This window comes from Pseudophryne corroboree, chromosome 8 (genome assembly GCF_028390025.1).
Source record: "Pseudophryne corroboree isolate aPseCor3 chromosome 8, aPseCor3.hap2, whole genome shotgun sequence".
NCBI classification, from domain to species: Eukaryota; Metazoa; Chordata; class Amphibia; order Anura; family Myobatrachidae; genus Pseudophryne; species Pseudophryne corroboree.
Window position 1 is genome coordinate 6380180 of NC_086451.1, and position 23827 is coordinate 6404006.

At 52.4% G+C, this 23827-nt stretch overlaps 1 protein-coding gene across 3 annotated transcripts in view; it reads right to left on the reverse strand.

Annotated features, from left to right (window-relative positions):
• Positions 1-23827, reverse strand: part of SARDH (sarcosine dehydrogenase) — a 64812-nt gene that overhangs the window by 25865 nt on the left and 15120 nt on the right. For all 3 annotated transcript variants that reach the window (XM_063935846.1, XM_063935845.1, XM_063935844.1), the window contains exon 4: positions 13040-13202. In XM_063935846.1, the coding sequence (XP_063791916.1) occupies positions 13040-13202 (163 nt within the window). The remainder of the gene's footprint in view (positions 1-13039; positions 13203-23827) is intronic.

A 23827-nucleotide genomic window follows, 5' to 3' on the forward strand; every position in this document is an offset into this window, starting at 1 on the left:
GTCCTGGGATCACGGTTATTCAGGGGCTCTATAAAAGTGACAGATTTGGTGGTAAAAGGTGTCGTCCTGCCCTTGTGGGTGACACAAACGTACGTGATCATTCCCCGGGGAACCAGATAAGCTGGGAGAGCAATCTGGTAAAGCCATGGGCTTACAATGCACACTGCGACATGGAGAGCCATGAGAGTAGCAGAGTCTACACAAGACCGCCATAGGGAGACGCTGCTCACGGGCCCCTGGGGGCCACCGGTCTGTATAAATGTAAAGGACAAAATCTGGAGCTAGAAAACACTTGTGTGGACTCATGTTCCCGCTCGCTGTGAGACAATTTGGCTTTCTGGTAGAATAGAGATCAGAGTGTTCTAATTAGAAGGCGTCGGAGTCTGCTGCGGGGACGTGGGAGAATTAGCGCCATGTTTCAGCACAGACTGTCCATAATTTCCCAGTGACAACACTGACAGCATTAATATCTCATTGCTGTGATGTGATGCACCGTAGAGACCCCTCTGATTATACAGCAGTGACTGACGGTGATGCCCCTCGCAGGGCGGCAGAGGAGCAGCCGGGGACGCTCATTAAGGCCACACATCAGCTACGTGACAGCCACCGTCTCCGCTGTGATCCTGCATTAAGATGTTGACGCTTCTTTCTACCAGTCAGGAACGCTGAGTGGCTCTAAGTATTCCTCACTGTAATATGTCATGAAGACCCCCCCCAATCAGACAGAGACAACTGCCCAGCGACGCGGTCATTTATCTCTCCCTGCAAATGTCACTATCTTTTCATTTCTAATGAGACCCCAGATTAAACACAGAGAGGCGCTTAAGGGAAATGAAACGTTGGTTTTATATTCTCGTCATCGCTGTATTGTCATAGAATTCAGGTGCGTTTCATGTTACACTTTAAAGCACAATCAAAGTGCAGAGAAGATGACAAAACTCAGTGTCCAACTCTGGAAGATCAAGGGACCAATTCTCCTCCAGAAATGTAACAGGAAGAAAAGTAACACAGGAAGCAAAGCAAAAGGGACACAGGTAAGGAGAGGGACACAGGTAAGGAGAGGGACACAGGTAAGGAGAGGGACACAGGTAAGGAGAGGGACACAGGTAAGGAGAGGGACACAGGTAAGGAGAGGGACACAGGTAAGGAGAGGGACACAGGTAAGGGGAGGGACACAGGCAAGGGGAGGGACACAGGCAAGGGGAGGGACACAGGCAAGGGGAGGGACACAGGCAAGGAGAGGGACACAGGCAAGGAGAGGGACACAGGCAAGGAGAGGGACACAGGCAAGGAGAGGGACACAGGCAAGGAGAGGGACACAGGCAAGGAGAGCGACACAGGCAAGGAGAGCGACACAGGCAAGGAGAGCGACACAGGTAAGGGGAGGGAAACAGGTAAGGAGAGGGAAGGAGAGGGACACAGGCAAGGAGAGGGACACAGGCAAGGAGAGGGACACAGGCAAGGAGAGGGACACAGGCAAGGAGAGGGACACAGGCAAGGAGAGGGACACAGGCAAGGAGAGGGACACAGGCAAGGAGAGGGACACAGGCAAGGAGAGGGACACAGGCAAGGAGAGGGACACAGGCAAGGAGAGGGACACAGGCAAGGAGAGGGACACAGGCAAGGAGAGGGACACAGGCAAGGAGAGGGACACAGGTAAGGAGAGGGACACAGGCAAGGAGAGGGAAGGAGAGGGACACAGGTAAGGGGAGAGACACAGGTAAGGAGAGGGACACAGGTAAGGAGAGGGACACAGGCAAGGAGAGGGACACAGGCAAGGAGAGGGACACAGGCAAGGAGAGGGACACAGGCAAGGAGAGGGACACAGGCAAGGAGAGGGACACAGGCAAGGAGAGGGACACAGGCAAGGAGAGGGACACAGGCAAGGAGAGGGACACAGGTAAGGAGAGGGACACAGGCAAGGAGAGGGACACAGGCAAGGGGAGGGACACAGGTAAGGAGAGGGACACAGGTAAGGAGAGGGACACAGGCAAGGAGAGGGACACAGGCAAGGAGAGGGACACAGGCAAGGAGAGGGACACAGGCAAGGAGAGGGACACAGGCAAGGAGAGGGACACAGGTAAGGAGAGGGACACAGGCAAGGAGAGGGACACAGGCAAGGAGAGGGACACAGGCAAGGAGAGGGACACAGGCAAGGAGAGGGACACAGGCAAGGAGAGGGACACAGGCAAGGAGAGGGACACAGGCAAGGAGAGGGACACAGGCAAGGAGAGGGACACAGGCAAGGAGAGGGACACAGGCAAGGAGAGGGACACAGGCAAGGAGAGGGACACAGGTAAGGAGAGGGACACAGGTAAGGAGAGGGATGAGAGGGACACAGGTAAGGGGAGCGACACAGGTAAGGGGAGCGACACAGGCAAGGAGAGGGACACAGGTAAGGAGAGGGAAGGAGAGGGACACAGGTAAGGAGAGGGACACAGGTAAGGAGAGGGAAGGAGAGGGACACAGGTAAGGAGAGGGACACAGGTAAGGAGAGGGACACAGGTAAGGAGAGGGATGAGAGGGACACAGGTAAGGGGAGCGACACAGGCAAGGAGAGGGAAGGAGAGGGACACAGGCAAGGAGAGGGACACAGGCAAGGAGAGGGACACAGGCAAGGAGAGGGACACAGGCAAGGAGAGGGACACAGGCAAGGAGAGGGACACAGGCAAGGAGAGGGACACAGGCAAGGAGAGGGACACAGGCAAGGAGAGGGACACAGGCAAGGAGAGGGAAGGAGAGGGACACAGGCAAGGAGAGGGACACAGGCAAGGAGAGGGACACAGGCAAGGAGAGGGACACAGGCAAGGAGAGGGACACAGGCAAGGAGAGGGACACAGGCAAGGAGAGGGACACAGGCAAGGAGAGGGACACAGGCAAGGAGAGGGACACAGGCAAGGAGAGGGACACAGGCAAGGAGAGGGACACAGGCAAGGAGAGGGACACAGGCAAGGAGAGGGACACAGGCAAGGAGAGGGACACAGGCAAGGAGAGGGACACAGGCAAGGAGAGGGACACAGGCAAGGAGAGGGACACAGGCAAGGAGAGGGACACAGGCAAGGAGAGGGACACAGGCAAGGAGAGGGACACAGGCAAGGAGAGGGACACAGGCAAGGAGAGGGACACAGGCAAGGAGAGGGACACAGGCAAGGAGAGGGACACAGGCAAGGAGAGGGACACAGGCAAGGAGAGGGACACAGGCAAGGAGAGGGACACAGGCAAGGAGAGGGACACAGGCAAGGAGAGGGACACAGGCAAGGAGAGGGACACAGGCAAGGAGAGGGACACAGGCTAAGGAGAGGGACACAGGCTAAGGAGAGGGACACAGGGTAAGGGGAGGGACACAGGGTAAGGGGAGGGACACAGGCAAGGAGAGGGACACAGGCAAGGAGAGGGACACAGGCAAGGAGAGGGACACAGGCAAGGAGAGGGACACAGGCAAGGAGAGGGACACAGGCAAGGAGAGGGACACAGGCAAGGAGAGGGACACAGGCAAGGAGAGGGACACAGGCAAGGAGAGGGACACAGGTAAGGAGAGGGACACAGGTAAGGAGAGGGACACAGGTAAGGAGAGGGACACAGGTAAGGGGAGAGACACAGGTAAGGAGAGGGACACAGGCAAGGAGAGGGACACAGGCAAGGAGAGGGACACAGGTAAGGAGAGGGGACACAGGTAAGGAGAGGGACACAGGTAAGGAGAGGGACACAGGTAAGGAGAGGGACACAGGTAAGGAGAGGGACACAGGTAAGGAGAGGGACACAGGTAAGGGGAGAGACACAGGTAAGGAGAGGGACACAGGCAAGGAGAGGGACACAGGCAAGGAGAGGGACACAGGTAAGGAGAGGGGACACAGGTAAGGAGAGGGACACAGGTAAGGAGAGGGACACAGGTAAGGAGAGGGACACAGGTAAGGAGAGGGACAGGTGAGAAATGCAGGTGCAGCCACTTTGGTAGGACAGTAAATGCTGCTTTATTAAACAAACATGTCAGAACTTAGAAAGATTTTCTCTGCTTGATAAATAAGTTTCTTTCTATGGAGGTTTCTTTGGGCTTTTCTTACTCTACGACAATTTGCTGAGCAGTTTCCATTGCTGGGTAACGGCGTTCCCCTGTATCCGGCAATGGGGACTTGCAGAAAGGGCTGAATACTGCCAGGAAATATGTCTGCTCTATTACTGTTACCCAATGTGCCGTGTGCAGAATTTCCAGCTTCTGTCATGTTCTAAATGCCGTTCTAGTGGGGGAAGGGCTGCCGGGGACATCCCCGCACTGGGCGCAGTGACTGCGGCAATAAACTACTACTCCCATCAGCCACAAGATGTCGCACACATCGCAACTCATTCGCAATTGTGTACACATTAGCAGCCTAAACGCAAAAATGGGGAACATGGGGGGTCATTCAGACCTGATCGCACGCTAGTTATTTCCGCTGCGATCAGGTCACAACTTCGCATGCACCGCACGTCGTACGGGGACAAAGTGGATCGTTTCTGAGCGATGGATTTAATGAAGAATCCATTCGCACAGCCGATCGCAAGGGCGCGCGCAGGGCGACGGCAGCGGCTCCTCCACACGCGCGCAGGGCGACGGCAGCGGCTCCTCCACACGCGCGCAGGGCGACGGCAGCAGCGCCTCTACATTCGCGCAGGGCAGCGGCTCCTCTACACGCGCGCAGGGCATACAACAACCAGTCAGGCCTTTAATGTATATGACGTCTGTGCTTGTTGGATTAATAACATTCATCATTTGGGAACCATAATAACCAGAAGACAAGAAGAGAGAACCGGGGAATGGGGTGTAGCTATGTGACCGGGGAACGGGGTGTAGCTATGTGACCGGGGAACGGGGTGTAGCTATGTGACCGGGGAACGGGGTGTAGCTATGTGACCGGGGAACGGGGTGTAGTTGTGTGACCGGGGAAAGGGGTGTAGTTATGTGACCAGGGTGGTGTTATGTGACCGGGGAACGGGGTGTTGTTATGTGACCGGGGAACGGGGTGTTGTTATGTGACCGGGGAACGGGGTGTTGTTATGTGACCGGGGAACGGGATGTTGTTATGTGACCGGGGAACGGGGTGTTGTTATGTGACCGGGGAACGGGATGTTGTTATGTGACCGGGGAACGGGATGAAGTCATGTGACCGGGGAACGGGGTGTAGTTATTTGACCGGGGAACGAGGTGTAGTTATGTGACCGGGGAACGGGGTGTAGCTATGTGACCGGGGAACGGGGTGTAGCTATGTGACCGGGGAACGGGGTGTAGCTATGTGACCGGGGAACGGGGTGTAGCTATGTGACCGGGGAACGGGGTGTAGTTGTGTGACCGGGGAACGGGGTGTAGTTGTGTGACCGGGGAACGGGGTGTAGCTGTGTGACCGGGGAACGGGGTGTAGCTGTGTGACCGGGGAAAGGGGTGTAGTTATGTGACCAGGGTGGTGTTATGTGACCGGGGAACGGGGTGTTGTTATGTGACCGGGGAACGGGGTGTTGTTATGTGACCGGGGAACGGGGTGTTGTTATGTGACCGGGGAACGGGGTGTTATGTGACCGGGAAACGGGATGTTGTTATGTGACCGGGGAACGGGGTGTTGTTATGTGACCGGGGAACGGGATGTTGTTATGTGACCGGGGAACGGGATGAAGTCATGTGACCGGGGAACGGGATGAAGCTATGTGACCGGGGAACGGGGTGTAGTTATTTGACCGGGGAACGAGGTGTAGTTATGTGACCGGGGAACGAGGTGTAGTTATGTGACCGGGGAACGGGGTGTAGTTATGTGACCAGGGTGGTGTTATGTGACCGGGGAACGGGGTGTTGTTATGTGACCGGGGAACGGGGTGTTGTTATGTGACCGGGGAACGGGGTGTTGTTATGTGACCGGGGAACGGGGTGTTGTTATGTGACCGGGGAACGGGGTGTTGTTATGTGACCGGGGAACGGGGTGTTGTTATGTGACCGGGGAACGGGGTGTTGTTATGTGACCGGGGAACGGGGTGTTGTTATGTGACCGGGGAACGGGGTGTTGTTATGTGACCGGGGAACGGGATGAAGTCATGTGACCGGGGAACGGGATGAAGCTATGTGACCGGGGAACGAGGTGTAGTTATTTGACCGGGGAACGGGGTGTAGTTATGTGACCGGGGAACGGGATGTAGTTATGTGACCAGGGTGGTGTTATGTGACCGGGGAACGAGGTGTAGTTATTTGACCGGGGAACGGGGTGTAGTTATGTGACCGGGGAACGGGGTGTAGTTATGTGACCAGGGTGGTGTTATGTGACCGGGGAACGGGGTGTTGTTATGTGACCGGGGAACGGGGTGTTGTTATGTGACCGGGGAACGGGGTGTTGTTATGTGACCGGGGAACGGGGTGTTGTTATGTGACCGGGGAACGGGGTGTTGTTATGTGACCGGGGAACGGGGTGTTGTTATGTGACCGGGGAACGGGGTGTTGTTATGTGACCGGGGAACGGGGTGTTGTTATGTGACCGGGGAACGGGGTGTTGTTATGTGACCGGGGAACGGGATGAAGTCATGTGACCGGGGAACGGGATGAAGCTATGTGACCGGGGAACGAGGTGTAGTTATTTGACCGGGGAACGGGGTGTAGTTATGTGACCGGGGAACGGGATGTAGTTATGTGACCGGGGAACGGGGTGTAGTTATGTGACCGGGGAACGGGGTGTAGTTATGTGACCGGGGAACGAGGCGTAGTTATGTGTCCGGGGAACGAGGCGTAGTTATGTGTCCGGGGAACGAGGCGTAGTTATGTGTCCGGGGAACGGGGTGTTGTTATGTGACCGGGGAACGGGGTGTAGTTATGTGACCGGGGAACGGGGTGTAGCTATGTGACCGGGGAACGGGGTGTAGCTATGTGACCGGGGAACGGGGTGTTGTTATGTGACCGGGGAACGCGGTGTTGTTATGTGACCGGGGAACGCGGTGTTGTTATGTGACCGGGGAACGGGGTGTTGTTATGTGACCGGGGAACGGGGTGTTGTTATGTGACCGGGGAACGGGGTGTTGTTATGTGACCGAGGAACGAGGTGTAGTTGTGTGTCCGGGGAACGGGGTGTAGTTATGTGACCGGGGAATGGGGTGTAGTTATGTGACCGGGGAATGGGGTGTAGTTATGTGACCGGGGAACGTGTTTGTCGCTGTGCGGACATGATGTGTGATGACAGTAAATGACCATTCTGCCACATACTGTGTAACGTAGTATCATTTACCCGCCTGCTGCCACACACACAGCATACAATAGCGGATTCCTCGGTTGTGATGTTTAGAGACAGTTACAATGTAATAATAAGATTTTACTTACCGATAAATCTATTTCTCGTAGTCCGTAGTGGATGCTGGGGACTCCGTCAGGACCATGGGGAATAGCGGCTCCGCAGGAGACAGGGCACAAAAGCAAGCTTTTAGGATCACATGGTGTGTACTGGCTCCTCCCCCCATGACCCTCCTCCAAGCCTCAGTTAGGTACTGTGCCCGGACGAGCGTACACAATAAGGAAGGATCTTGAATCCCGGGTAAGACTCATACCAGCCACACCAATCACACCGTACAACTTGTGATCTGAACCCAGTTAACAGTATGATAACAATGAAGTAGCCTCTAAAAAAAGATGGCTCACCACAATAATAACCCGATTTTTGTAGCAATAACTATGTACAAGTAATGCAGACAATCCGCACTTGGGATGGGCGCCCAGCATCCACTACGGACTACGAGAAATAGATTTATCGGTAAGTAAAATCTTATTTTCTCTAACGTCCTAGTGGATGCTGGGGACTCCGTCAGGACCATGGGGATTATACCAAAGCTCCCAAACGGGCGGGAGAGTGCGGATGACTCTGCAGCACCGAATGAGAGAACTCCAGGTCCTTCTCAGCCAGGGTATCAAATTTGTAGAATTTTACAAACGTGTTCCCCCTTGACCACGTAGCTGCTCGGCCAAGTTTTAAAGCCGAGACCCCCTCGGGCATCCGCCCAAGATAAGCCCCCTTCCTTGTGGAATGGGCATTTACAGATTTTGACTGTGGCAGGCCTGCCACAGAATGTGCAAGCTGAATTGTACTACAAATCCAACGAGCAATAGTCTGCTTAAAAGCAGGAGCACCCAGCTTTTTGGGTGCATACAATATAAACAGCAAGTCAGACTTTCTGACTCCAGCCGTCCTGGAAATTATATATATATATATATATATATATATATATATATATATATATATATATATATATCTATATATCTATATATATATCTATATATATATCTATATATATATATCTACATATTTTTAGGGCCCCGACAACGTCTAGCAACTTGGAGTCCTCCAAGTCCCTAGTAGCCGCAAGCACCACAATATGTTGTTTCAGGTGAAACGCTGACACCACCTTAGGAAAAACTTGGGACGAGTCCGCAGTTCTACCCTGTCCGAATGGAAAATCAAATATGGGCTTTTTTAAGACCAAGCCACCAATTCTGACAATCGCCTGGCCGAAGCCAGGGCCACATCATGGTCACTTTCCATGTGAGATATTTCAAATCCACAGATTTGAGCGGTTCAAACCAATATGATTTGAGGAATCCCAACACTACGTTGAGATCCCACGGTGCCACTGGAGGCACACAAGGGCTGTATATGCAATACTCCCTTGACAAGCGTCTGGACTTCAGGAACTGAAGCCAATTTTTTCTGGAAGAAAATCCACAGGGCCGAAACTTGAACCTTAATGGACCCCAATTTGAGGCTCATAGACACTCCTGTTTGCAGGAAGTGCAGAAATCGACCCAGTTGAAATTCTTTTGTGGGGCCTTCCTGGCCTCACCCACGCAACATATTTTCACCACATGTGGTGATAACGTTGTGCGGTCACCTCCTTCCTGGCTTTGACCAGGGTAGGTATGACCTCTTCCGGAATGCCTTTTCCCTTAGGATCCGGCGTTCAACCGCCATGTCGTCAAACGCAGCCGCGGTAAGTCTTGGAACAGACAAGGTCCCTGCTGGAGCAGGTCCTTTCTTAGAGGCAAATGTCACGGTTCCTCTTGGAACAGACATGGTTCTTGCTGAAAGCAAATTCCATCTTAGCTCCCGAGGCTATTAGTCCTCTGTGAGCATCTCTTGAAGTTCCGGGTACCAAGTCCCTCTTGGCCAATCCGGAGCCACAAGTATAGTTCTTACTCCTCTACGTCTTATAATTCTCAATACCTTGGTTATGAGAAGCAGAGGAGGGAACACATACACCGACTGTTACACCCACGGTGTTACCAGGACGTCCACAGCTATTGCCTGAAGGTCTCGTGACCTGGCGCAATACCTGTCCCGTTTTTTGTTCGGGCGGGACTCCCTCATGTCCACCTTTGGTCTTTCCCAAAGGTTCACACTCATGCGGAAAACTTCCCGATGAAGTTCCCACTTTCCCGGGTGGAGGTCGTGCCTGCTGAGGAAGTCTGCTTCCCAGTCGTCCACTCCCGGAATGAACACTGCTGACAGTGCTATCACATGATTTTCCGCCTAGCGAAAATCCTTGCAGTTTTGACCACTGCCCTCCTGCTTCTTGTGCCGCCCTTTCTGTTTACGTGGGCGACTGCCGTGATGTTATCCCACTGGATCAATACCGGCTGACCTTGAAGCAGAGGCCTTGCTAAGCTTAGAGCATTATAAATTTGCTCTTAGCTCCAGTATATTTATGTGGAGAGAATTCTCCAGACTTGATCACACTCCCTGGAAATTTTTTCCCTGTGTGACTGCTCCCCAGCCTCTCAGGCTGGCCTCCGTGGTCACCAGCATCCAATCCTGAATGCTGAATCTGCGGCCCTCTAGAAGATGAGCCCTCTGTAAACACCACAGGAGAGACACCCTTGTCCTTGGATATAGGGTTATCCGCTGATGCATCTGAAGATGCGATCCGGACCATTTGTCCAGCAGATCCCACTGAAGAGCTCTTGCGTGAAATCTGCCGAATGGAAGCGCTTCGTAATAAGCCACCATTTTTACCAGGACTCTTGTGCAATGATGCACTGACACTTTTCCTGGTTTTAGGAGGATCCCGATTAGCTCGGATAACTCCCTGGCTTTCTCCTCTGGGAGAAACACCTTTTCCTGGACTGTGTCCAGTCCCTAGGACCAGCAGACATGTCGTTGGAACAACTGCGGTTTTGGAATATTTAGAATCCACCCGTGCTGTCGTAGAACTACTTGAGATAGTGCTACTCCGACCTCCAACTGTTCTCTGGACCTTGTTCTTATCAGGAGGTCGTCCATTTTCTTTGAAGACGAATCCTCATTTCGGTCATTACCTTGGTAAGGACCCGGGGTGCCTTGGACAATCCAACGGCATCGTCTGAAACTGATAGTGACAGTTCTGTACCACGAACCTGAGGTACCCTTGGTGAGAAAAGCAAATTTTTGGGACATGGAGGTAAGCATCCCTGATGTCCCGGGACACCATATAGTCCCTTTGTGCTATCACTGCTCTGAGTGACTCCATCTGGATTTGAACCCTTGTAAGTGTTCAAATTTTTCAGATTTAGAATCGGTCTCACCTAGCCTTCTGGCTTCAGTACCACCATATAGTGTGGAGTAATACCCCTTTCCTTTTGTAGGAGGGGTAATTTTATTATCACCTGCTGGGAATACAGCTTGTGAATTATTTTCAATACTGCCTCCCTGTCGGAGGGAGACATTGGTACAGCAGACTACAGGAAACTGCGAGGGGGGAAACGCCTCGACATTCCAATCTGTACCCCTTGGATACTACTTGTAGGATCCAGGGGTCCTGTACGGTCCCAGCGTCATGCTGAGAACTTAGTAGAAGCGGCGGAGGGCTTCTGTTCCTGGGAATGGGCTGCCTGCTGCAGTCTTCTTCCCTTTCCTCTATCCCTGGGCAGATATGACTCTTATAGGGACGAAAAGACTGAGGCTGAAAAGACGGTGTCTTTTTCTGCAGAGATGTGACTTAGGGTAAAAAACGGTGGATTTTCCAGCAGTTGCCGTGGCCACCAGGTCCCATGGACCGACCCCAAATAACTCCTCCCCTTTATACGGCAATACATCTTTGTGCCGTTTGGAATCTGCATCACCTGACCACTGTCGTGTCCATAAACATTTCTTGCAGAATATGGACATCGCATTTACTCTTGATGCCAGAGTGTAAATATCCCTCTGCGCATCTCGCATATACAGAAATGCATCCTTTAAATGCTCTATAGTCAATAAAATACTGTCCCTGTCAAGGGTATCAATATTTTTAGTCAGGGAATCCGACCAAGCCACCTCAGGTCTGCACATCCAGGCTGAGGCGATCGCTGGTCACAGTATAACACCAGCATGTGTGTGTAAACTTTTTAGGATATTTTTCAGCCTCCTATCAGCTGGCTCCTTAAGTACGGCCCTATCTGTATATGGTACCGCTACTTGTTCTGATAAGCGTGTGAGCGCCTTATCCACCCTGAGGGGTGTTTCCCAACGCGCCTTAACTTCTGGCGGGAAAAGGTATACCGCCAATAATTTTCTATCGGGGGAAACCCACGCATCATCACACACTTCATTTAATTTATCTGATTCAGGAAAAACTACAGGTAGTTTTTTCACCTCACATATAATACCCTTTTTTGTGGTACTTGGAGTATCAGAAATATGTAACACCTCCTTCATTGCCCTTAACGTGTGGCCCTAAAAGAAAATACGTTTGTTTCTTCACCGTCGACACTGAAATCAGTGTCCATGTCTGGGTCTGTGTCGACCGACTGAGGTAAATGGGCATTTTACAGCCCCTGACGGTGTTTGAGACGCCTGGACAGATACTAATTTGTTCGCCGGCCCTCTCATGTCGTCAACCGGCTTGCAGCGTGTTGACATTATCACGTACTTCCATAAGTAAGCCATCCATTCCGGTGTCGACTCCCTAGAGAGTGACATCACCATTACAGGCAATTTGCTCCGCCTCCTCACCAACATTTTCCTCATACATGTCGACACACACGTACCGACATACAGCACACACACAGGGAATGCTCTGATAGAGGACAGGACCCACTAGCCCTTTGGGGAGACAGAGGGAGAGTTTGCCAGCACACACCAAAATGCTATATTTATACAGGGATAGCCTTATATAAGTGTTCCTCCCTTATAGCATTTAATATATATTTATATCGCCAAATCAGTGCCCCCCCTCTCTGTTTTAACCCTGTTTCTGTAGTGCAGTGCAGGGGAGAGCATGGGAGCCTTCCCCTCAGCCTTTCTGTGAGGGAAAATGGCGCTGTGTGCTGAGGAGAATAGGCCCCGCCCCCTTTTCGGCGGGCTTCTTCTCCGGAGATCGTGATATCTGGCAGGGGTTAAATACATCCATATAGCCTCAAGGGCTATATGTGATGTATTTTTCGCCATACAGGTATTCTACATTGCTGCCAGGGCGCCCCCCCCGCGCCCTGCACCCTCCGTGACCGCTGTGTGAAGTGTGCTGACAGACAATGGCGCACAGCTGCAGTGCTGTGCGCTACCTGAGGAAGACTGAAAGTCTTCTGCCGCCTGGTTCCGGACCTCTTCAATTTTCAGCATCTGCAAGGGGGGTCGGCGGCGCGGCTCCGGGACGAACCCCAGGGCGAGACCTGTGTTCCGACTCCCTCTGGAGCTAATGGTGTCCAGTAGCCTAAGAATCCAATCCATCCTGCACGCAGGTGAGTTGAAAATCTCTCCCCTAAGTCCCTCGATGCAGTGAGCCTGTTGCCAGCAGGACTCACTGAAAATAAAGAACCTAAAAACTTTTTCTAAGTAACTCTTTAAGAGAGCCACCTAGATTGCACCCTACTCGGACGGGCACAAAAACCTAACTGAGGCTTGGAGGAGGGTCATGGGGGGGAGGAGCCAGTACACACCATGTGATCCTAAAAGCTTGCTTTTGTGCCCTGTCTCCTGCGGAGCCGCTATTCCCCATGGTCCTGACGGAGTCCCCAGCATCCACTAGGACGTTAGAGAAAAGCTTCTAGTGACGCTGTAACGTTTCCTCTGCCCCCGTGGTTGTTGCCCGCCATTACCTTTCTCAATGCTGAGGGAGTCGATGGCCCTGTACCCAGCGTTGGCAATGCCAGTCTTGGCTCCAGCTCTCATGACAGCCCGGTACACAGGAACACAGGCCTCTCTGGGCATATGCAGCTCCCAGCCCAGCTCTCCCACAAACGACAGCCGGATGGCACGCACCTGGGGCAGACAGGACAAGGGGTCACCATAGATGCTGATGTCACAATGTCCGGCGGGCGAGGATCAATGGATCCACAATCTTATGGCTGACATGTATCTTGTATATTCCATGTTATGTGACATGCTCGTTACGGGTTACCATCCCCAGTAGATGTCCACGAGGACAGCAAATCGAGGAAATGTTGACAAAGTATGTGGAAAAAAACAAAACATGTGTCGACCATTAAATGTCAACCTTTTCAACCTGTTGACATTAAGCACTGTCGACCTTTTATACACGTGGATCTAATTCATGTCGACCAATACATTGTCGATCGATCATCCGGACACCATGTCTGACAGCCTAGCTAACTTATCTGTGACCCCACAAGGCTACAGGGGTGATGCGGGGTCCCCCTGGGCCCATCTGTACTGTACCCCCTGCACCCATGGCCGCTGGTTTCTTAGCACAGCTCCCGTCCTGGACTTTGGGCCACGGCCAGAGGCGCTGGGGCAGGGAAAGGCCCCAGGTGACCCTTTAGTATGAGTGATTGGTGCAGTGGGCCGGTGGGGTCAAAACGTGCATACAGCCGCGTTACGCCACGCACACCCTGAAAGCGTCCACACGCAGAGAGTCACAGGACATGTGAGAACCAGGCCCAGATCAGCCTTCACCAGAAGGGTTAATAACCTGTCTCCTTCCAGCAGACGCTGCTCATTTCACTCATTCTAAGAACTGCTTTCACCAGAGGGGCAGCCTGGGGGGAGAGTGCTTTATTCTGCCTAATGTAGCTCTGCATACATGTACCGTGCGCACACTCTGACCTTTATGTGTAACACGTGTCCTGCATACATGTACCGTGCGTACCATCTGACCTTGCTGTGTAACACGTGTCCTGCAAACATGTACCGTGCGTACCATCTGACCTTGCCGTGTAACACGTGTCCTGCATACATGTACCGTGCGTATTATCTGACCTTGCAACACGTGTCCTGCATACATGTACCGTGCATACCATCTGACCTTGCCGTGTAACATGTGTCCTGCATACATGTACCGTGCATATCATCTGACCTTGCCATGCAACATGTGTCCTGCATACATGTACTGTGCATACACTCTGACCTTGCCGTGTAATGTGACCTGCATACATGTACTCTGCGTACCATCTGACCTTGCCGTGTAACGTGACCTGCATACATGTACTGTGCGTACCATCTGACCTTGATGTGTAACACGTGTCCTGCATACATGTACTGTGCGTACCATCTGACCTTGTCGTGTAACATGTACTGCATGTACCACCTGACCTTGTCAGATAACGTGTCCTGCATACATGTACTACATGTACCATCTGATCCTCGTTGTGTAACATGTGTCCTGCATACATGTACTACATGTACCATCTGTCCTTGTCATGTAACACGTGTCCTGCATGTACTGTCTGACCTTGCAGTATAACATGTGTCCTGCATACATGTACCGTCTGACCTTGTCGTATCACATGTCCTGCATACATATACCGTCTGACCTTGCCGTATAACATGTGTCCTGCAGACATGTACTGTCTGACCTTGCCATATAACGTGTCCTGCATACATGTACTGTCTGACTTTGCCGTATAACGTGTCCTGCATACATGTACCATCTGACCTTGTCGTGTAACCCAATGTGCCCCCAGTGTACGGAACAGCCTGTCCTGTCCTGGGACCTGGCTGCAGTGTCCCACCAATCAAATTCTTACTGACATATTTCCAAAGCAGTTATGAGAATGAAAGACAGCATCTGATTGGTCACTTTGGATAAGCCTTTACTCCGCTGTTACCTGCATAATGGCCCCAGTGATGTCAGACTGTCTGTGGCTAACGCTGACAGCTCCCAGCACAGGGACTCCCCGCTCAGGCTTATTATACGGCAGTATGGATCCGCGACAGCGCTCAGGCTTATTATACGGCAGTATGGATCCGCGACAGCGCTCAGGCTTATTATACACGACAGTATGGATCTGCGACAGCGCTCAGGCTTATTATACACGGCAGTATGGATCCGCGACAGCGCTCAGGCTTATTATACACGACAGTATGGATCCGCGACAGCGCTCAGGCTCATTATACACCGCAGTATGGATCCGTGACAGCGCTCAGGGGATAATGACAGACATATCCGAGACAGACGGCGTTCCCTCTGTGTGACATCCCAACCACACACTAACTTCCCATCCTGCCCTGGTGCCGCACCCTACATCAGCAAGCGGGACGGTTACCGGGGACATCACATGATTGGGTACCATTCAGCCTGACAGCAGGAGACCTATGTATGCGATGCTTTTATCCATGCTGCCATATTAGCAGGAAAGTCTGGCACACACCCCAAGACAAACTTCAACCCCCAAATAACTCCATCGGATTTCCTAAGGAGCTCAAACCAGTCGTTCCTTATGTATGGTTCTGCGAGCAGAGGGCCCCATTCACTCTCACACCCCGTATTTCACCTGTCTGTTACACAGCGCTCTCTCTCATGTCTCTGCACAACTTCAATCCTTAGGGACCCCTAACAGTGCATGTTTTCCAGATCTCAGTATCACACAGGAATAATTAGCTCCAGCTGAGGCTGTATCAGCCAGGAACAGCTATGCCTGTGCGCTGACTAGGAAACCTGGAAAACCTGCCATGTCAGGGCTTCCTGAGGACTGGTGTTGGGAAACCCTGTGCTGGCCTATATCAGTCTCTGTGCCTCGCAGTCAGGATTCCCTTCTACTGGACTGGTCACTTCTGGGCTCCGGTACCTGTGGTCCTGACCCTGGCTACTTATCACAGGTACCGTAAGCCAATGATGTGTGCAGGAGTAGCGGCCGCACGTTGCACGGCAGTAGCCAGGAACAGTTCAGCAATATGGCGCACATGTTACAGCCTCGCACTATTTGCAGTGAAGCCAGCGTCCCACTCCCAGACACATTAGCCAGGTAGCTGTACACCGGCGTCTCTCCCTGCATGGACTTCCAGCCTCTTCCCCAGGTAGCGAGACACAGAGCATGCAGACTGACGCACCCTTTTACATACACCCTGCAGCTGTAGCTGCTAACCAGCCTGCTGTGAGGACAGGACACCCAAACTGGGCCTCTCTCCATTCACTCCGGAGAACCCTTACACCAGCTCTTACTACAGAGAAGCCTTCCCCAGATCTGGCTACACCATTTCCCTGGAGTGTAGAAACCTGGGACATCTATAATCTTCCCAGTGTCCCTATCACATTATATAGACGCCTAAACTTTGTTGCCAGACCTTACTGTTTTCACACTGCGTTGTCCCTGGGGAAGACAGGGGCTCCCATTAGACTTCGGGCCCCAAGTTAGCCAAGGCATAACATAAGCGGGTGACAAGTACGTGTCCTGCTGCTCTGTCATGGCCACCGAACAGCCGCCACCTCTGTAATCTGCACAATATCATCACAACAAAACCTTGGAAAATGCCTCATCCGGAGACGCCGCTGCCGGGAAGGGCAAACGTGAACTTAGAGGTTTGTTAAGTTGTTTTACTATTGATTCCTTGGTGGTTTCCTCCCGTCCGCTGATTAATTAAAGACTGGAGTCGTTCCCAGGAGTCTGAGGACAAGCGGCACGGTAGCACATCGGACTATCAGGGAGCTTTACGGATAATAGATGGAAATTGTGTCATCTTCTCTGCGAGAAAGCGTTCATCCGAGAGAACTCAGCCTCAGATAAATGTGGACTTTTAGCTGCTGGATTTGTCATATTTGGGGAAAACTGAGCTCCCGGGTGCCTAATATCAATAAAACCAGTGAAGGGGTGAAATTGGAAATAAAGAGGCGGCAGAGTGAGTCAGGAAATGAGACAGCAGAGTGCAGAGGAAGATCAATGCTTTCCCATAACGTCTGCTTCATAAAGCCGAGACATTAACGCAGCGCGAGACGCCTGACAGGAGGAAGAGGGAGACATTGCGGCTGCGCAGTGTAACGTGCGTGCTTTCCCAGTGCTCACGCTCCAACGCCGCGTCACATGCTCAATGCAACTGCGGGTGTAAGCATATATACGCCCCTTTCCGGCCGTCTCTTTTACACCTAGTATAGAGAAGGTGCACCACAAGATTCTTATACTGTAACAGTAATATAGATGGGCCGGAGACGCCGAGGCAGTGACTGGAGTATAGGTTAGGCATGGGGATCCAATTAATGTACAATTAAAGCCCCTTATCTGGAATCTGCCCAACCCCATGAAGCGCTCTGTATAAATTCCACACCCTGCAGGTGAGTGAGATGAGCGACAAGTGAGCGCCGCAAGTCCTGGTCATGGAGGAAGATGTTTCCCCCATGTGTGTCAGATGCCCGGTCTGTAACACGGATGTATCATACAGTGAGGAGCTGCGAGTTCTGGTCATGGAGGAAGATGTTTCCCCATGTGTGTCAGATGCCCGGTCTGTAACACGGCTGTATCATACAGTGAGGAGCTGCGAGTTCTGGTCATGGAGGAAGATGTTTCCCCATGTGTGTCAGATGCCCGGTGTGTAACACGGCTGTATCATACAGTGAGGAGCTGCGAGTTCTGGTCATGGAGGAAGATGTTTCCCCCATGTGTGCCAGATGCCCGGTCTGTAACACGGATGTATCATACAGTGAGGAGTTGCGAGTTCTGGTCATGGAGGAAGAGGTTTCCCCCATGTGTGCCAGATGCCCGGTCTGTAACACGGATGTATCATACAGTGAGGAGCTGCGAGTTCTGGTCATGGAGGAAGATGTTTCCCCCATGTGTGCCAGATGCCCGGTCTGTAACACGGATGTATCATACAGTGAGGAGCTGAGAGTTCTGGTCATAGAGGAAGATGTTTCCCCCATGTGTGTCAGATGCCCGGTCTGTAACACGGATGTATCATACAGTGAGGAGCTGCGAGTTCTGGTCATGGAGGAAGAGGTTTCCCCCATGTGTGCCAGATGCCCGGTCTGTAACACGGCTGTATCATACAGTGAGGAGCTGCGTGTTCTGGTCATGGAGGAAGATGTTTCCCCCATGTGTGCCAGATGCCCGGTCTGTAACACGGCTGTATCATACAGTGAGGAGCTGCGAGTTCTGGTCATGGAGGAAGAGGTTTCCCCCATGTGTGCCAGATGCCCGGTCTGTAACACGGATGTATCATACAGTGAGGAGCTGAGAGTCCTGGTCATGGAGGAAGAGGTTTCCCCCATGTGTGCCAGATGCCCGGTCTGTAACACGGCTGTATCATACAGTGAGGAGCTGCGAGTTCTGGTCATGGAGGAAGAGGTTTCCCCCATGTGTGCCAGATGCCCGGTCTGTAACACGGATGTATCATACAGTGAGGAGCTGAGAGTCCTGGTCATGGAGGAAGAGGTTTCCCCCATGTGTGCCAGATGCCCGGTCTGTAACACGGCTGTATCATACAGTGAGGAGCTGCGAGTTCTGGACATGGAGGAAGATGTTTCCCCCATGTGTGCCAGATGCCCGGTCTGTAACACGGATGTATCATACAGTGAGGAGCTGCGAGTTCTGGTCATGGAGGAAGAGGTTTCCCCCATGTGTGCCAGATGCCCGGTCTGTAACACGGCTGTATCATACAGTGAGGAGCTGCGAGTTCTGGACATGGAGGAAGATGTTTCCCCCATGTGTGTCAGATGCCCGGTCTGTAACACGGATGTATCATACAGTGAGGAGCTGCGAGTTCTGGTCATGGAGGAAGAGGTTTCCCCCATGTGTGTCAGATGCCCGGTCTGTAACACGGCTGTATCATACAGTGAGGAGCTGCGAGTTCTGGTCATGGAGGAAGATGTTTCCCCCATGTGTGCCAGATGCCCGGTCTGTAACACGGATGTATCATACAGTGAGGAGCTGAGAGTTCTGGTCATGGAGGAAGATGTTTCCCCATGTGTGTCAGATGCCCGGTCTGTAACACGGATGTATCATACAGTGAGGAGCTGCGAGTTCTGGACATGGAGGAAGATGTTTCCCCCATGTGTGCCAGATGCCCGGTCTGTAACACGGCTGTATCATACAGTGAGCGCTGAGAGTTCTGGTCATGGAGGAAGATGTTTCCCCCATGTGTGTCAGATGCCCGGTCTGTAACACGGATGTATCATACAGTGAGCGCTGAGAGTTCTGGTCATGGAGGAAGATGTTTCCCCCATGTGTGTCAGATGCCCGGTCTGTAACACGGCTGTATCATACAGTGAGGAGCTGCGAGTTCTGGTCATGGAGGAAGATGTTTCCCCATGTGTGTCAGATGCCCGGTGTGTAACACGGATGTATCATACAGTGAGGAGCTGCGAGTTCTGGTCATGGAGGAAGATGTTTCCCCCATGTGTGCCAGATGCCCGGTCTGTAACACGGCTGTATCATACAGTGAGGAGCTGCGAGTTCTGGTCATGGAGGAAGATGTTTCCCCATGTGTGTCAGATGCCCGGTCTGTAACACGGCTGTATCATACAGTGAGCGCTGAGAGTTCTGGTCATGGAGGAAGATGTTTCCCCATGTGTGTCAGATGCCCGGTCTGTAACACGGCTGTATCATACAGTGAGGAGCTGCGAGTTCTGGTCATGGAGGAAGAGGTTTCCCCCATGTGTGCCAGATGCCCGGTCTGTAACACGGATGTATCATACAGTGAGGAGCTGCGAGTTCTGGTCATGGAGGAAGATGTTTCCCCCATGTGTGTCAGATTCCCGGTCTGTAACACGGCTGTATCATACAGTGAGGAGCTGCGAGTTCTGGTCATGGAGGAAGATGTTTCCCCCATGTGTGTCAGATGCCCGGTCTGTAACACGGATGTATCATACAGTGAGGAGCTGCGAGTTCTGATCATGGAGGAAGATGTTTCCCCCATGTGTGTCAGATGCCCGGTCTGTAACACGGATGTATCATACAGTGAGGAGCTGCGAGTTCTGGTCATGGAGGAAGATGTTTCCCCCATGTGTGTCAGATGCCCGGTCTGTAACACGGATGTATCATACAGTGAGGAGCTGCGAGTTCTGGTCATGGAGGAAGATGTTTCCCCCATGTGTGTCAGATGCCCGGTCTGTAACACGGATGTATCATACAGTGAGGAGCTGAGAGTTCTGGACATGAAGGAAGATGTTTCCCCCATGTGTGCCAGATGCCCGGTCTGTAACACGGATGTATCATACAGTGAGGACGTTTTCCTGCATATGACTCATTATCGGGAAGGTTATAGGAAATGAGACATGGGATGGACGGCCGGCTGACTGCATCTAAACAGGTTGGTTCAGGTGAGTGCCCATGTTACTGCCCTCATGTTCCAGGGTGTAGATAGATTTGGTGACTCTCTGACCTGACAGATGGGGTTAATCAGAGACAGATTACAGGCAGTAATACAATACATGTTATACGTGTAATTCCCCAGCACGTATGTGTGGTAAGAGGGGGAGAGAGGACGGCTGAGCCACATACAGTACATGCAGATATAAATACATTGCCCCGTGTCTAGGTGTCGGCAGCAGGCCCTGTGAGGACGGATTGCCGGCACAGCTACTGGCAGAGTTAAATGAAGTAGGAAACGCACAAATCTTTCACGGTGTGTGGGGAGAGTGCCGAGACGCGGCGTGCTGCAGCTAATGTTCATGTAACCCGCTAACTTGTCTTTCAATCCTTCCGATTGTGTCTCTGAACCGCGATTGCACACGGGGCCGCTTGCTAGGAAGGCCAGGAGCTCTTTTCTCCATTATACTATTAGATCAGTCAGGCAAGGAGATAGATGGAAGGAGATAGCTGGGGAGGATCCCAGAGCCTATTTGGGTTATGAAAAGGAGGCTTTTAGTGAAACGCTGCTGCTACGGGGCAGGAGGTCAGCGCACAATGCCCGGCACCTGCAGACGCAGAATAGCAATGCGGGGGGGCAGCTGCCAGCCTCCGTGTTATACTGGGGACAGAAACTTTTCTCTCAACTCCAGAGCCGTCACCTCCCGCCCTCAGCTGGCCTGCGTCTGACCGCACATCTAGCCGAGCCAGGCTGTGGTATATAGAACCGGTTATATCCCATCTCCAATGAGAGCTATTGTGTATCTCCTACCATGTGTCAAACATCGCAGCGCTAGGTTATCAGTATACAGATGCGGTACAACCCTCCAGGACACGTGGCCCTCCAAATGCTATGGAACTACACATCCCAGCAAGCCTTGCCACAGGCTTAGCCTCTCCTAATAGCAAAACTGTGGCATGGGCATGATGGTATGTGTAGTTCCATAGCAGCAGGAGGGCCGCTGAAATGCCCTAAAATAGCAATTAAAGCCACATTAATATTTATATGAATAGATGGATGTGTAGTATTCATCTGAACAATATACAGAAAGTAACAGAAAGGATTATACCCGGAGAAATAAGTCTCCCATCCCTGCCGCATTAGGAGGAAGGTGCGTGCTGTGTATCCCTCAGAGTCCTCAGTGTATGAGTGACAGATCTGCAGACATGCACAGTGAGGATTGGCCGAGTGACGCAGGACAGGGCCGGGATTGGCCGAGCGATGCAGGACAGGGCCGGGATTGGCCGAGCGACGCAGGACAGGGCCGGGATTGGCCGAGCGACGCAGGACAGGGCCGGGATTGGCCGAGCGACGCAGGACAGGGCCGGGATTGGCCGACCGACGCAGGACAGGGCCGGGATTGGCCGAGCGATGCAGACAGGGCCGGGATTGGCCGAAGTGACACAGGACAGGGCCGGGATTGAGCGAGCGACACAGGACAGGGCCAGGATTGGCCGAAGTGACACAGGACAGGGCCGGGATTGAGCGAGCGACACAGGACAGGGCCGGGATTGAGCGAGCGACACAGGACAGGGCCGGGATTGGCCGAAGTGACACAGGACAGGGCCGGGATTGGCCGAAGTGACACAGGACAGGGCCGGGATTGGCCGAAGTGACACAGGACAGGGCCGGGATTGGCCGAAGTGACACAGGACAGGGCCGGGATTGGCCGAAGTGACACAGGACTGGGCCGGGATTGGCCGAAGTGACACAGGACAGGGCCGGGATTGGCCGAAGTGACACAGGACAGGGCCGGGATTGGCCAAGTGACACAGGACAGGGCCGGGATTGGCCAAGTGACACAGGACAGAGATTGACTAAAGCAAGATCTGCGTCCATCTCCTCACATGCTGGGGGCCGCCCAGCTCAGGGCAAGGCCGGCCATCATGTGTGTGGCGCCCCGCGATGCGTCTGCGATTTAATTGCAGATGCATCGATTAAAGGTCAACACCTGGCTGTGCTGGTAGGTGGTCCAGTGCCATTTTTTTTCCTCGAAGCGGCTGTGCGTGACATCATGCAGCGCTCCAAAAATGCTCCCGACACATCCCCATTTTGCCCGCCACACTGCCGGCCTCCCAACGCCCGCCGCTGTTTAATAATTTTGCGGGCACATTCTTCGGGGATGTGCCCGCAATGTGAATGACATCGGTGGACTACCACTCAGAGTCCAGTGTATACTCAGCCTAGACACCATGTAATGAGTGCAGTCACAGCGCTGGCCGCAGCACTCATAGTGTATACTCAGCCTAGACACCATGTAATGAGTGCAGTCACAGCGCTGGCCGCAGCACTCATAGTGTATACTCAGCCTAGACACAATGTAATGAGTGCAGTCCTGCGTATACTCAGCCTAGACACAATGTAATGAGTGCAGTCCTGCGTATACTCAGCCTAGACACAATGTAATGAGTGCAGTCCTGCGTATACTCAGCCTAGACACAATGTAATGAGTGCAGTCCTGCGTATACTCAGCCTAGACACCATGTAATGAGTGCAGTCCTGCGTATACTCAGCCTAGACACAATGTAATGAGTGCAGTCCTGCGTATACTCAGCCTAGACACAATGTAATGAGTGCAGTCCTGCGTATACTCAGCCTAGACACAATGTAATGAGTGCAGTCCTGCGTATACTCAGCCTAGACACAATGTAATGAGTGCAGTCCTGCGTATACTCAGCCTAGACACAATGTAATGAGTGCAGTCCTGCGTATACTCAGCCTAGACACAATGTAATGAGTGCAGTCCTGCGTATACTCAGCCTAGACACAATGTAATGAGTGCAGTCCTGCGTATACTCAGCCTAGACACAATGTAATGAGTGCAGTCCTGCGTATACTCAGCCTAGACACAATGTAATGAGTGCAGTCCTGCGTATACTCAGCCTAGACACAATGTAATGAGTGCAGTCCTGCGTATACTCAGCCTAGACACAATGTAATGAGTGCAGTCCTGCGTATACTCAGCCTAGACACAATGTAATGAGTGCAGTCCTGCGTATACTCAGCCTAGACACAATGTAATGAGTGCAGTCCTGCGTATACTCAGCCTAGACACAATGTAATGAGTGCAGTCCTGCGTATACTCAGCCTAGACACAATGTAATGAGTGCAGTCCTGCGTATACTCAGCCTAGACACAATGTAATGAGTGCAGTCCTGTGTATACTCAGCCTAGACACCATGTAATGAGTGCAGTCCTGTGTATACTCAGCCTAGACACAATGTAATGAGTGCAGTCCTGTGTATACTCAGCCTAGACACAATGTAATGAGTGCAGTCCTGTGTATACTCAGCCTAGACACAATGTAATGAGTGCAGTCCTGTGTATACTCAGCCTAGACACAATGTAATGAGTGCAGTCCTGTGTATACT